This window comes from Pygoscelis adeliae, unplaced genomic scaffold, assembly GCF_000699105.1.
Source record: "Pygoscelis adeliae isolate BGI_AS28 unplaced genomic scaffold, ASM69910v1 Scaffold135, whole genome shotgun sequence".
NCBI classification, from domain to species: Eukaryota; Metazoa; Chordata; class Aves; order Sphenisciformes; family Spheniscidae; genus Pygoscelis; species Pygoscelis adeliae.
In genome coordinates, this window is record NW_008824908.1 from 2,273,426 (window position 1) to 2,288,602 (window position 15,177).

At 41.7% G+C, this 15,177-nt stretch overlaps 1 protein-coding gene across 1 annotated transcript; it reads right to left on the reverse strand.

Annotated features, from left to right (window-relative positions):
* Window positions 1-2,380: 2,380 nt before the first annotated feature.
* On the reverse strand, window positions 2,381-6,380 carry LOC103917754 (interferon alpha-inducible protein 27-like protein 2). Its single transcript, XM_009324944.1, has 3 exons — window positions 6,233-6,380; window positions 3,297-3,443; window positions 2,381-2,409 (listed from the first exon to the last, which is right to left on the reverse strand). The coding sequence occupies exons 1-3, from the start codon at window positions 6,378-6,380 to the stop codon at window positions 2,381-2,383; spliced, it is 324 nt and encodes a 107-aa protein (XP_009323219.1).
* Window positions 6,381-15,177: the final 8,797 nt, after the last annotated feature.

Genomic DNA, 15,177 nt, shown 5'->3' on the forward strand with positions numbered 1-15,177 from the left:
TAACTGGAGGCTGTTTTGGTGGGGACAGTGGGAAAGCCAGGCCTGTTATAAGCAGGGACAAGCAGAACAGAAGAACCAGATATAAACTTTGTCAGAGTAAACCCAGCAGCCTCCCCCTCCCTTCCCTCTTCAGGGGTTGGTGACACCGGTTTCCAGATCCTATTGTTTATGTCTGGCCAAACTTTTTGCCTTGTGCTTAATGGTGACTGGGGCATGTGTGAAAATCATTGTTGCAGAGAGGTGGCTGAGATCTGGAGAGATGCTAGAGGATAATAGAGACAAGCTGGGAGAAAGGCTGAAAATCACACATAAAATACCATTTCAGAGAGCGTGCTCCACATTTCTCAGTAAGATTTGCAGGCTAGTTACTGTCTGTGATTCCTGACTATTTCATTTTTTTTCTCCGTAACAGCTTACTTTTTTTTTTTTCACCTGGTCATGGTGTTCTTCATTCCTTGTCTTTATTTGTTACAGAATACAACAGCAATATTACAATTAGATATTTATGGCAGTGGCAACAATTTAGGAGTAGATAGCCAGTATGCAGGAAACGAGCAGGGAAGCTTTCACATGCATGTCAGCATGTAAACTACCACACAAGTCAAGTTAAAAGGTGTCTGGCTTTAGAAAAAAACCACCAACCACAAGTGATTATGTTGCTGCATTTCCTTTGCAGCGAACAAACCAGTTCGGGATCCTTACATATGAAAGCTAACATATAAATATAAGCTACTACTACTGTGCAAAGAAATCTCTAAATTTGTAATTGTACAGAAAGAGAGAGAGAGAGAGAAAACATCCGTTCCTGTTGATGTGACAGTGCGTGATTTGCAAATAGGGTGTCTGTTCTCAGCAATGGCACTGGGAGGCACTGAGCTCTGCAAAGGATGTTTCTACGCCCATCTTCACCACTTTTAGGCTCAGGTGCCAGTTCAGGAAAGCATATTTATTGGTGAATCTCTAAAGTGGAAAACTCTAAAATACATCGTTATTAGGTATGTACTTAATGATCCATTGGAGCAAGTGTGACTTTGCAACAAAGGAAATTCTATTTCAACATATGGAAAAAAACCTCAACTGTGAGAGTGGCGAAACATTTGAGCAGGTTGCCTAGAGAAGCTGTGACTTCTCCATCGAAGATTTTCAAAACCTGACTGGACAAAGCCCTGAGCAAACAAGTTTAACATTAAGGTTAACCCTGCTTCGAGCAGGAGGTTGGACTAGAGAACTGCCCCCATTCTCCTCACACCAAGGTCTCTTTGAAACTAAATCTTTGTACAATCACGTCTCCCAGCCGTGAAGAGAGGTACCACAAACCCAGCGTCTCTTAACTTCTAGCCTGAAGGTGTAGATTCTCTCCCTTCGTCTTGGGGTGGGGAGAGAGAAGGAGAAGCTGCTCTGTGTGGGTTTTTTTTTAAATACGGAGGGAGGGAGGCGATAGGTGTGGGAGGATGAGGAGCTAGAAAGACAGGAGGAAGATGGAATTGTAGGGGACTATGTATGTGGGAATTTGTATAGGAAACAGACAATGTTACCTGGATCTGGGGAAACATCATTGTATGAGTACATATGAATGAAAGTAGTCAGGTGTGTGGGGAACAGCAAGAGACCTATACCAGAGAAGATGGGCTCCCTCCTTGCCTGTTCTCAGGTGTCACGTGAAGTTTACAGGAGTAGGTTTGGTTCAAATGTGACAAAGCTGACACCTCTCAATCAACAAACGGGGACTTGAAATATTAAGGTGAAAGGTACCTTAGAGATAGTAGAGGGATACTATCTCTAATATCAGTTGAATATACTATCTCTAATATCAGATACTATTCAAATATCAGTTGAATCTCTGAGGTATGAAATTTCTTGGGATCTTTTCTCATTTGCTTATGTGTATTTGTAATGAAGTAGAACTTTATTTGATAGCCCATTAGAAGTACATCCAAAGGGAACTGCTGGGTGCCCCTTATCAAGTGTTCCTATGCTTCTCTCTCACAACAAGGTGACTTTTGCACTGTGATCACTTTTTGTAAAATAAACAAAGCAAGCTACCTGTAATTGGAGAGTCTAGTGTTGCTAAACCCAGGATTTTTGTAAGACACCCCTGCAGTGCAAAGTTCCTTAGCTTCCATTTACTGGCTTGTGTTTGTATGTGCCTGTGCTTCAGAGAATGTTTAACCAAGGAAGAAACTGCCCCTCATTCCCGTCCCCGCTAATTTCATGCAAGAATCCATCATTTTAATAGAAACTTTATTTGTGCATGTGAAAAAGCCTTTGCGTTTCATGTCAATGACAGGGAGAGCAAACAAGGGGAGAAGCAAATGACTGTGTTGGTAAAGGATGAACTGCTTGCAGAGTGAGTACTTCTGGACAGATGTTTTTCTTCTATTCAGTGCCTTCCTCCTTTGCCACCCATTGCTAAGGACAAATACAAAGAAACGTGTGAGAACAACTTAAAGCAAAGTTGCAGTACAAGGAAACATACAGAATATCTGAGCATTGGTAACAAATGTTCCCAGGTCAGAGACCAAAGGTCTGTGTTACACTTTGAAAGGCACTTTTTGAAAATAAGAACTTCAATCCTGTCTCCAATTCTCTGCCAAACTCCATAGGATCCCACTACCATAATTAGCATCCTTACCGATGCATTCAGGTATAGACTAGGCTTCCTCATACCTTGGTTTGATTTATCTAGGTGTGGGCTGCATTAACTTGGCAGGGTGATGAGGAAAACTTGCACTGTTCTCTGCTTTGAGCTGGTAAGTGCAGGTAGATCCCTCTGCTTTTGACCCAACAAATTTCCTTTAAAGGAAAGGAAGCTAAGCTGTTCTAAAAGGCCACAAGAAGTGCGCTAATGATTGCTGTCTGTCAGCCTGATAACTCCATTCTCATGTTTCACTGTTTCCTCCCACTTAATCTGTTTTGTATGTTCAAATGTGAAGCTCTTGGTTTGGTCCTGAATTTGTGTTTGAAAAATATTTAATGAACTTCCACTGCGGTGCTGATGAAAGCATAACCTAAACTTCCACTGGCCTTTTTTCTGTCACTGTGTGTTTCAGATTTCTGTCTCTTCTATCCATCCATATCTTTGCAAATTTATGGCATAGTTATTTCCACTAATTCCCTAGTTTCGGCTTCTTACCAAGTATAAAGCAACAAACAGGAGAATTATTGCTTCAAGTACAATGCAGCCACTTCTCTTATTTACATTCCTTCATCTAGTAAATGTACACTTGAGCTGAAATATTGCTGATTTCTCAGAAGTCATTTGTTATTTCACCTTTAGTAGGAGGATTCTCACTTACAGATGGACTGGACAGTGGATGTTGTACTGCCCCTGGGAGTTGCACCTCCATGGGATTTGGCCTCCTGGGACATCATCTGGGAGGCCTGGGATCCACCGGAGATCCCGCTGCAGGTAAAGCCTGATGAGTGGGTTGAGCTTCTGGCACCTAGAACAGTTACAAAGGAGGTGTTACTGTGCTTTCCTGAATGGAAGGAACCTTATGGGATAATTATAAACTACTGTGTTTTAAAAAAAATTCAAGGCTAGCAAATGTATCAAAAGAGAAGGAGACTGCTGATTACTTGACTTGTTCCATCAGTATACTGCTTTTTAGCTGCCACGTTGGGGAAAGGACATTTGCAGTGTTTTGTGGATGTTCCCAGAACACAAAGAAAATCTAAGACTCCTGTACAGACTGTTTTTGATAAATCTGGATCTCTAAAAGAGTTTCATCACAGTTTGTCTCTGCTGAAATCGCAATTTTCTGAGGAGCTGCCTGCGGACTGTGGAACAAACCCCTACAGGAACTAAGGATTGTTGCAGACCTCACCACTTACTGTTCCAGGTAACGGATACATTCCTCTCACTTCACCTTTCATAGCATAAACCTATGCATAATAGATAACTTCAACTAACAAATAGAATTCAAACACAGCAAGCTGTGGTAGCCAGTGCCCAATTTATATGTATGTCTCCATCTCATTACAAATAAGCCCCAAGCAAAGCATTCCATTGCAAACCCTTCTTCTCCTGGGAAAGGAGTAAAGCAATAGCAATGACAAATGTTAGTGATAATGCTTAAAGCCTTCGTAGAGGATGCTCAAATATTTTGGTGATGAGCTTGTTATAACATCTTCTGTAAAGTGATACTGAACAATACTCATGCCCTGCTGCAGAATCAGCCGCTCCTTCGAGCGTGTTTGTTCTGGGGGGAGGAGGGGTTACAGTCTGAATGAAAAGGTTAAGAAGATGTGTTTGAAGAGCAAGAGATTTCAGTGAGCACCTGCGGAAATGAAATCAGGCCCTTTTAGCTCTCAATCAGGCAAAGAATGCATGGCAAGCTCTCCTGCTGCAGGGAGCCAAATCTCACACCTGCCTTGGCAATGTTACAGAGCTAGCATTGGATATTCACATGGATAAAAGCTCTTTTGGAGTATCTCCTGTAGGCATGGCTAAGGTTTCCTTGAGCCATGCAGATTTCTCTTCACCAAAACCAGTGGTTTTCATAAAAGTGCATAGTTGATACAGACATGGAAAGAATAAAACTTGGTGTTGCTAAATGTTTACTTTGCTCCTCTCTTTTCTAAAGATTCTCAGCACATGGAGGGATACAAGTCTTTAGTCTTTTATTTTAGAAACTGAAACTTCGTGCTCTCTACAGGGCATCACCACTGAAGAGTGTGCCACTGGTTATGGGTGTGCCAAGTACTGCTCTACCACCCTTATCTGTAACAGAAGGCAAGATTGTGCAACTGACTCTGCTCTAGTGTACCATTAAATTAAGTAACTGGTATCTCCTGAGTACCAGGATCTCTGGCGTTAATGCAGCATGGTGCCTGAGAGCAGCTCTTCCTGCTCTTTACTCTTGGTCCTCCTCCTCTCCTGACTGTCTCACATATTCTTTCCCCTCTGCTGCTACCATCCCTTAAGCTCTTCGCTATTAAATATTCAATAAACAGTAACCTAAACTCACTGATCAAATCACATGGAGTAAAAATTAAAAAATGCCTCAGGAGTCACATGCAGTATCTCTCTGAATGACCCTTATGTCACTTATTCCCTCACTGTCTAGAGAGCCTCATGCTATGAATAATATTGGCAGCAATGTAAATCATATCTTAAAAAAAAAAAACCTTACTTCCTCTCAATCAAGCTTATCGCATTTTTTACTAGTAAAAGATGCCCCAGATCTGGACCCTGGTCAGTTCACCTGGCCAACCACCCATTTTATAGCTGGAAGAGTCAGGTTCAGCTCCATCCTTCAGTATACTTCTAGCTTCTTACTACGAAAGAAGTAGACCAGCAGTTGAGCAATATGGCAGAAAGTCCCACCCGTAACCAGCCTGCAACCTGCTGCTCAGCACAGGCTCCCTGACACATGGGAGATGTGGGTCCAAGACCCCTAAGGGTTTTGATGCCTTTATCCAAGGTCAACCTGCTAACTACTGTGTTGTTGGGTAAAGCAGGATTACGTGGTGCGCTCTCTTCTGTGGGGTTATGCCTGCTTAGAGGATGCCTGCTGAATCAGGTCACGCAGGCAGGACTGGCAGGGAGAATACCTCGTGCATGAATCCCATGGGATCTGGGGTTAAACAAGTGCCAAGCTGCTTAGAGTCGTCAGGTCAGGGATTGCTCTGCGCATGCAACAGAAAAGCAAGCACCTGCAGGGTTAGCTCATGTGAAAGCCAGCTACACTTAATTTTAGTACTTAGGTACGTGCTGTGTAGAATGTGTATATATTCTCTTCGTGAATTCAGCTCTTGGACTGCAGCTAATTTCCCTCTGCTATAGCATTTGCATAAGGTTTTATGGGTTCTCCCTGTATGGATGTGTGTGAGTAAAGAGCAAGGGAAATCTGATAATTTATATGAAATGTAGGTACACAGATCATGTTCTTGCATAAGTGTATCGTTGCTTATTGCTACCATGACTTTCCATATTATTGATGATTCCTAGCAGAATGGAGAGATAGCACAAACTTCAAATAAACACTGTCCTGAATCTCATGAATACCACATAAGTATGTCTACTTTCATGCATATGTACATACACAGAAAACATCCTTAATAGCATCCCACTCATAACATGCAGTTAAATATAGGAATCTTTTGTCTTCAGTGCAACACAGGAATGTAAGAGAGAAGAGATTACTTGGCAAGCTTATTTTCAAGTAAAAAAAATTGTTTGGCCCCATGCACTAAGCCACAAAACACACACACACAAAATTGCTCAAACCCATTTTTTGAAGAGTAGCAGTGGGGCCTCCAGAACGCACGCCTCCCTCAGATGCTCTTGCTTCCCGGGACATCATTGATGAAGCGAGCGAACTTCTTGCGATCCCAGAGGAAGTGAAACCAGCGTTGTGGACATTTTGGTCAGACATTTCTCTTTCTGATGGTGTGGAATCCGCTGAAGCATTGAGAGGCTCAGCCAGTCTTTTTATGCACTGTCTAGCTAGTAATGAAGAAACGAAACTGCTGCTACAATCAGAAGGAAAAGAAACCAGAAGGAAACGAAACAAATTTATGACCATGCCTTTTTATTGCTGTTGCCAGGGTGAGGTTTAGGCAAACCAACTAATTTTCTCTTATGATACTAAAACAAATTAGTAGCGTATGAATCATTGATTGGCAACTGATGTGGCTGTGAACTTTGCTTGTTCATTCTTTTGCATTGCACCCTATTGTACTGAATTGCACCTGTAGAAGATAGCCTCTTGTTTTAAGAATTAATACAACTCTGAGTAAAGACAATAGACAAAAAGGCAGCAAAGCGATGGTCATGTGGAAACTGCAACTTGAGTTCTTTATAACACCCAAAGTTCAGCTGTGGTACAGCTACCCCTGAAAAAAACTGGTTTACAGAGAGCTGGAAACCAGAACTCAATTAACAACGGATGGTTGAAATTAATTTCGTTATGGAGGGAACTGTTAGGGGACCTTGCGTCATACAAGCAGATTGACACAGATGTTTTGTTCTTCTTCATGCAAATCCTGCTAAAGCAGAGCCTCCATCTTTAATGAACAGGCCTTTGCAAATGGCACACGCTCCTTTATCGCAGTTTTTCTTAGCCAGTAGTTTAAATGAGGCTGTTTAAAAATCTATGGGTCTCCTCCCTTAGGTAAAGAGGAATATCTGATTAGGTCACGCTACCACAGGGATGGCTCTCAAAGTGGAAATATACGGAATAAAAGTATAACATTTTCATGGATGTATAATATCTATATCTTGTACTTGGTGTGTTATAGAACAAAGGACACAAAGTCCATTCCTCTCTTCTTATATGTGCTGTTTATCTGAGCAGTGGAATATCTGGCCCATGTACCCCTGAGCAGCTCTGCTTTTTTAACTCTTTCCTTTCATTCAATTTTTCTTTAATTCATATATGTTAGCTTTCTTTAATTCTAATGTTTGTTATTTTTATTTTCTACTCTGCTTGCATTAGTGCTTCTGTAATTATGATACATCTTTATCCCCATAATTTCTCAAGTCTCTCATTTATCATTTTGAATTACTTAATGTTACAAAATATCTAAAGCTGCAGCTTAAGTGCAAGTAAAATGCCATGTAAGAATAGGACAATTAATGCTATAGGCCCTCCTCAAAGTGACAATAAAACCAAGGAAACAAATATGTACTTTCTTTGTACATATTGCTGCAGATTCTTCCTTCAAAACTGCTAAAATCTTTTGGTGCTTTGTTGATATCATTTATTTAATATTCCAAACAGCCCATCAGGAAATGATGATAAAGTCTGGCAAAGCCACGGGGAATGAAGGCTTCACAAAGTTGCAGAGACTCTATATGTGATGACATTTTACTCAATCCTAAAACACAATTCATAACGGATACACACAAAGTTGTTTAACTAAAAATAGTTAAAATTAGATAAAATAAAAGTTTTATTGCAATCAAAGTGAGGCAAGGCAATTCATGATTGGCAGAGACATTAGTGAATAAGCAGGGAAAGGAGAAATTAATAGTAGTCTCATAAAAACAAGGCAAAGAAACTCAATGTAATAAGGAGAGGGAAGCCACTGAAGGGATTCAAGGGAAGCCTCTGTTTACAAGTGTGCCATGGACCTAGTCAGCAAGGAGGTGGCTCTAAAATCTGCTATGTGGTTGCAGTGAGTTGGATGAGGAACATGTGAGTAGGCACAGATGACACGGTGCTAAAAACAGCTGTGCTCTGCCTACCTTCATGCTCTTGTTACTGTAGTGGCACGGCAAATGTAAGTTATGGAGAAGTTCTGACCTGGAAGGGGTTTGCTTTTACTTGTTTTCAGCTTATTATGAAAAGTTGGGACAATCTTTTGTACAAAAATGATGAAAACAAGGTCAATTCTTGTACCTGTGTCAGGGCTGAGTCCGCTATTAGGTCTTAACAGCCCTGGCCAGCCTCCCCTGGGCCTTCAGTCCCTACCTGAGCGGTGCTGTAGCTGCATCTGTCTGCAGCTCCATCACAGCCATACCTCATTGATCCAGACTGAGCTGCAGCCTGTCTTCATGGCTTGACCTTTGACCTGCCTGGTTAGCAAGGATAGACTTGCCCAGCAATCACTGGACTGTGGCTGACACTGGCGACCGTCACCAGACCTGAACCTGATTCGTTGACTCATGTTTCTGGCTTGACCTTGGACTTGCCTCATGACTGCAAACTTGCCTGATGGTTTGGACTCTTGGTTCAACCTGCCTATCATCTCTGGGTCTGCTGTGCTCACCTTGTTTGGGGTGGTGGGCCAGGGCCTCGCTGTGCCCTGGCAACATGTGACATGACTAACATCACAGCCTCCAGCTTAAAAAGACCCAGTGTCACTGCTGAAGCGGGATTGGGAACAAGAACTCAGTCCCTGAGCCTGCAGCTTCCAGAAGTCCTCTCCCTCCACCGATTCATCCGGAAAGATGTGCTTCTCCTCTCACCTGCCGGCTTTGTGTGAGACATTTTCCTAAATGATCCCCCTACCTTTTTTTGCTTTGCTTTACTGGTATTTCTGGTTAGAAATTGCAACTTCCAAGATGTTAGGCAAGTGTAGTTGATGTCCAGCTGAGTTTGCAGGGAGCCTGGCACAGAAGCACTAAGGCAGTTGTAAGCCTTTGTGGACTGTTTGCCAAAAATCCAAGCAGTGATAAATTAAGAGCCAGACTGATGAACTTCTAGTTAAAGAATGGAAGGAAAGAGAAAATAACTCATTATTTGTATCACCGAGCCTGACATTGTAACAGTAAATTGGATCTGGGAGAGTATCTGAGTAATTTCCCCACTCCAGAAGCTAAAAATCTGAGGAGAGGAGATGGGTGGTGTGAGCTGACCTGAAAAAGGTCCACTGGCACTTCTAAGCCTCAGAGAACAGAGAGTCAAAGCCATGAATACCAAGAGTAGGACTGCCTTTATTTTCAGTGTCACTACAATTTCAGTAGCCTTAGGTGCTGAAGCATTCATACATGTAGCTAACATAGTCTGATGTTTAACTCCCTGAGTTTCAGGTTCAAATAAAATCCTGAAGTGTCAAAAACTGTCTAGACTGTGTGCTTTTCGAAAGGAATTGGAAAACCGGAGGCTTGATTGGAAGTACTCTGAAAATTTGAGCCGTGGGCATCCTTCCCTTTTTCAGTTGAAAAAAAAAAAGAAAGAAGTGTGCTAATCTGAGGTAAGCAAACAAACCAACACAACCAGATGTACATGCAACTCTTCTATATTTTGCTCGGGAATGACCTTACTCATTTGTGTCTGTGGGTGTAAACTACTGTGTCTCTTCAGTAGGTTTCCCTTGAAGTCCTCACTAGTGTGCCACTTAGAGATATTTTCCTCATAGCGAAGCTGGGCAGCTGATCACAGACATTAATCTCTGCGTAGCCTGCTTTTGGTAGTCACCTTCTTCATTCCAATAACATGTTCATTGAAGTCACTTTTTCATAAACATTTTCCCATAAACCTCTGTTTCAAAAGAGATTATTCAAAAAGCTTTTAAACAATTACTCTTTTGAAGGGTCTAATTGAAGGAAATAAACCTGTAGAGAATCTGACTGAACCAAAGATCTTCAGCATCCAAGATTATCTATCTGTCACCCTGTGACCTATTTCCTTCACACTACTTTTTAATTTTTGTAGCAATTATAGTGTATATGGATAATACCTATTAGCATATTTATGGTCATTGCTTCATATTTATTGTCTGCACAACTCATTAATCTTCATCTAGTGTGTGAGGCTGACAGCTCAATCTATTTTGCAATCTCTGGGCAGCAGCCATATCCAAAAAGCCTTTGTTTCCCTGTAAATAAACTGTGTTCAGGACCAGAGGACAATGGTACATCATGCAGTGATTGACACAAGCCATGGCTGCTAATCAAAAGTAGATTTTATTACCAGCTGAGTCAAGTGCATTATGGGGCCATTGTTCTAGTGCTGTCAGGGCAAGAGCATACGTAGCCAGTCACCTTCTCAAGATGGGTTGATTGTTCTCCAAGATTAGGCAGAGTTGCCTTATTATCCATCCCAGACAACAAGGCATCTCACCCAAACAGACGCCTTTACAGAAACTGCCTGTACATTGAATTGATTTGAATTGCTAATGCATAATCTGTCCAGCACAGATGTGCAATGAATATTTGGATGTTGTTTTGCATGTCAGTTGAGAAGGCTGAATGATGAGGTGATGATCATTCAGTGATGGGTACTGGACATTTGCCAACAATTGAGTTTGAGCACTTTCCCTGACAGTAATCAGATCAGCTTCCAAAACGTCTTTTCTTCAATTCACTGACAATTTATGTTAGAAGATAATGCAACTCTCTCACAGTTAACACAGTTGGCAGCAATTTGCATTTTTTTCATATAATTAAATTTTTCATTTTGCCCGAGAAGAAATACATACAAGCCGCATATAACTGGTACACGCATTTCAAGACACTTCCAAAGTAACTCCACTTGAATAAGAGGCCATCTAGATAAGTCAAAAACGTTGAAACTCTCCATAATACAGGTGGCACTAGTTTTATTAGTTATAAAGCTACATTTGCTGTGAAAAATTAGGAACCTTGTTATCAAGCTGTATTAGGTAATAATACAGCTCCAAAAAAAGCAATTAACATAATAAGCATTTAACATATGACCACGGTCATGCTTAGAGCAGGTCAGCAAACACAATGTTCTGATTTAAAAATTTTCAGTCTCTGTCAGGATTGACATAGCATAAAATAGGAACAGAAATGAACCCCACAAGACTGATCTTACGACATCAAGGGACTGATATGAGTTCACACAGTGACGTCACAATTCACGTGAATGTAAAAGAGGTCTTTATGTAGTCATAATCATAGAATCATATGACAATTTAGGTTGGAAAGGGACTCTGGAGGTCATCCAGTCCAGCCAGGGACTTACCCTGTTACTTGCTCAGAGACACACTTCATTGAGTTCTAAGTATCTCCAAGGATGGAGATTCCGCATCCTCTCTGGGCAACTTGCTCCATTATTTGACCACCCTTATAGTGACTTTTTTTCCCTGTATATCTAGTCAGAATTCTGCAACATACATCTGTTGTCTGTTGTCCTTTCTCTGTGCACCTCTGAGGAGATTCTCCATCTTCTTTATATCCCTCATTATTTCAGATCTAAAAAGCACAGTTAAAATCCTACCTTTAGGACATAAGTAGCTAAAGAGCTACTGATGGCTTAGAAAATCAGGGGCTCGTAGAGACACTTCTGATACCTAAAAAATTTTAACTTCTAACTTTATTTAGGTATGTGTCTAGTGTATCTCTAATCATATAGCGAAACACTTTCCCAAATAAATAATAATGCTTCTAAGAACTTCTAGAGCTCTTTATAGAATATACATTAATTACGCAGGTTTGTTACCTGTCTTCCTAAGGTAAAGATGAGTACTCATGAGTGTGTGGTAGAGGGAAGAATCACTTCCTTTAACTTGCTGGTCTTCCTATGAGTGAAACTTACTATTGCTAGGAAAAGTGGGAAGTGTTTGAGCCAGAAATTTTACAACCAAGGTCAGAAAGGAGTTTACAGGTAAGTCTGATTTTTCCATATGTGTTACGACCCAGACTGGGTGACTCAGGGGGTCGTAGCAGTTTCGTGATTCCCTTGGGCTAAATTAAAGTGAAACGACACCAGGCGATCAATTAAATGCTTTATTTATGGAGCATGCAACTTAAACTTGGAAAGCATAATAATAGGTGGCATGGATTCTATTGAGGCATTTACAAGAAGAAAAGGAAAGAGAAGAAAAGGAAAGAGAGAGAGAGAGAGAGATCACCACTCTTGGATCCCGCGATGACGATGACGGACATGGCAGTCCGTTCGTGATGGGCGTGCGCACGGCTCCTTGGAGTTGTGCCTTTTATAGTCTAGTTCCGGCCTCTCGGGGAGTTATGTAGCTCCTGATCCTTTGTGCAGGTGCCATTGGCGGGGGGGTGGTTGTTGTGAGCTCCTTCCTCAAATAAACTCCGTATGACCTCTGGCCATATGTGGTGCGTTGTCATGCTGGGCCTATCAGAACGTGGAACTGCGCACCCTCCGGCATGCCCTCTGTGTCCTGAGTCATCTGACCTCTCCTTTAAGGTTTATCGCTGCTGTGCAGACCGTAATTCTTTTTACCACAATGTTTGAGACATTAACTCTTTCAGTCTCTCACACATATGTCAGCCTTGTTCAGGGTTAGGCTAAGTGGGTCTCATTCAGATTTTTATTATAATTTTCATCTGTCAAAAGCAAGTCATCATTATCCCTGCATTACAGATGAAACAAATTACAAAGTTGTACCGGTGGCTTTTGGGGGGAAGAAAACTCCAATTTTGGGTGCTTTAATTTTGTGTGTTATTAAAAAGGGAACTACAGACATGTGTAACATCTGTACGCACTGCATACTCATAATTATGTCAGCTGAAATTCCATGGATTTTCCAGCTAGAAATCCAGAAACAAAGCCTTTCAATAAGTGGCCTGAGAAGACTAAGTCTAGACCTCGAATGGAGTTAGATGGCAAAATCTTACCAGATGTCCACTTCACACATCTGAATTCCAGCCTGTACTGCTCAGAGCTGCCCCTGGCTGGATTCTACCCCACCCTGGCACCTCTGCTTTTGATCTTAATATTATGTTGGTGAGCATAGTCAGTCTCCATGTTGTAGTTTATGCCAGGACTTTGCTCCATAATCCAAACATGTCAGATGAGGCCCTGCTCAAAACAGACTCTGCAAAAGAGGGAGCAGTCCTGCCTTGAATGCTCAAGCTCGGAGGATTCACCCAGATCAGGACTCAGCCCTTTGAGAGCAGCACCATAGGAACCCGGAGTAGAAGCACGACTCAGCCATGGAGTCACGTTCCCATTTGTTCTCTGTCTCCAAGGAAGTCTTCATTATTTAATTGGGCTTCCCACTGATCCTTTCATGTCCCATCCTGAGCTATCACATGCTTTTGAGACACTGAAATGAAAGCCTGGGCATAATTCTCAAGGCTGTTAGTTTCTGCTGCAAGGAGAGTGGTACTCGAAAGATGTCATGGAATGTGTTAATGTGCTTAATGTTCTTAGTGAAGTAATTTTTTATCCCAAAGACATTTAACACAAGCCATTATTCCTGCACTGAAGGATCCTTTCCTTAGGGCTAAAAGTCTTATTTTCCAAAGCATGGAAAGTTACTTCAGCTGACAAATAAATGTCAGCAGCGTGGTCTTTTATTTTTTGAGCCTGAAGATGGAGGTAAAGATAAAGACGGATTGTTCCCTTATATATTATTCTGTTAAAGAAACACATAGATAAGTGGTAAAACTCTGTCATCTGCTGAGTAAAAGTTCCATTTGATCTTGAGGTTGCTGTCTTCCCATGTATGGTTATATTAACAAAACCTCAGAATACAGGAATAGAGACTATTCTAGACTGTAGGAAGGAAAAGAGTATTAATCAGTTCATGCAGTCTTCAAGATGTATAGACGTGAGGGAAAATTGCAAGTCTTTCTGGAACTTAGGAAGTAGATTCATGAAGGCAATAGACCAAATGTATAAGCCACTAATGGGTTGTACCTCTCCCTTAAGAGAATATAAGGTGCTTTTTTCCTGAAAGAAGTGTAGTGAAAACAAAAATAAAAGGTGAAGAACTGGAATTAATGGTCAAAGTGCTATTTTAACAACACTGAGCTCCCACTGATATTCAAATGTAATCACAATTGCTGGCTTAATAAAGCCATTTCAAAACACACCATCTACAAACATTAAGTAAGCATGTACTTTCTAGTTCATGGGCACCACATGGATAAGCCCATGGCACAGTATGTGCTCCAGGGTAAGTGCTGAGCAGTTCAGAATGGCTCAGGTCCCTCAGGGCAGCTGCTCCCGCAGCCAGGGAACCTGATCCAGCAGATGCTCCTAGGGCAGGCCTGGTGGGTCCAGTTCCACATAGAAGCAGCTGGCAGAAAAGGAGGCTGTGATGCCTCCCATCTACAGCCCGAGTCAGAGGACATGAGGTCACTTGTGGTCTCTGCTATGTGGGTTGTCAGCTCTCTTCCTCATCTCCCATACTGCAGCTTCTGTGTCCAAGCAGTGCACTCTAATCATGTGTGTCTGTGATCAGCATTGCAGGGTCCAAGGGACCAAAACAAAGTCCCGTTTTCAGAAATGAAAGGGCAAGTCTTGTCAGAAGACGAAAGCTGAGCACAGAGAGCTTAAAACATATGGACCTCTCCTTGCCTGTAAGTTGAAGGTAATATTATTTTCCTATTCCCAGGAGATTTCTATGGCTATGTATATTACGCTACACAGGTATTATGGCAATGAGCATAGTATAAACATTTAATGTAGATAAAGAGGTTTCAAATGCTAATACAAGTCAGTATCTATGAAAGCATTAGTGGTGGAAGTGCCTTTATGAGTGCTTTGAAAAGCTGTTAATGATGAAGCAGCTAATCTGTTACATGGTATCCTGGTTTCGGCAGGGATAGAGTTAATTTCCTTCCTAGTAGCTGGTACAGTGCTGTGTTTTGGATTCAGGAGGAGAACAATGTTGATAACACACCGATGTTTTAGTTGTTGCTAGGTAGTGCTTACACTAGCCAAGGGCTTCTCAGCTCCCCATGCTCTACCGACTGAGAAGGCTGGAGGTGCACAAGAAGCTGGGAGGGGGCACAGCCAGGACAGCTGACCCCAACTGGCCCAAGGGACATTCCATACC

Coding starts and splice junctions, on each gene's coding strand:
- LOC103917754 (XM_009324944.1), bottom strand. CDS start 6,380: ATGTCTGACCAAAATGTCCACAACGCTGGTTTCACTTCCTCTGGGATC. Junction 3,444..6,232: donor TGCTACTCTTCAAAAAATGG/GTTTGAGCAATT, acceptor TAACTGTTCTAG/GTGCCAGAAGCTCAACCCAC. Junction 2,410..3,296: donor ATCCACTGTCCAGTCCATCT/GTAAGTGAGAAT, acceptor ATTTGTCCTTAG/CAATGGGTGGCAAAGGAGGA.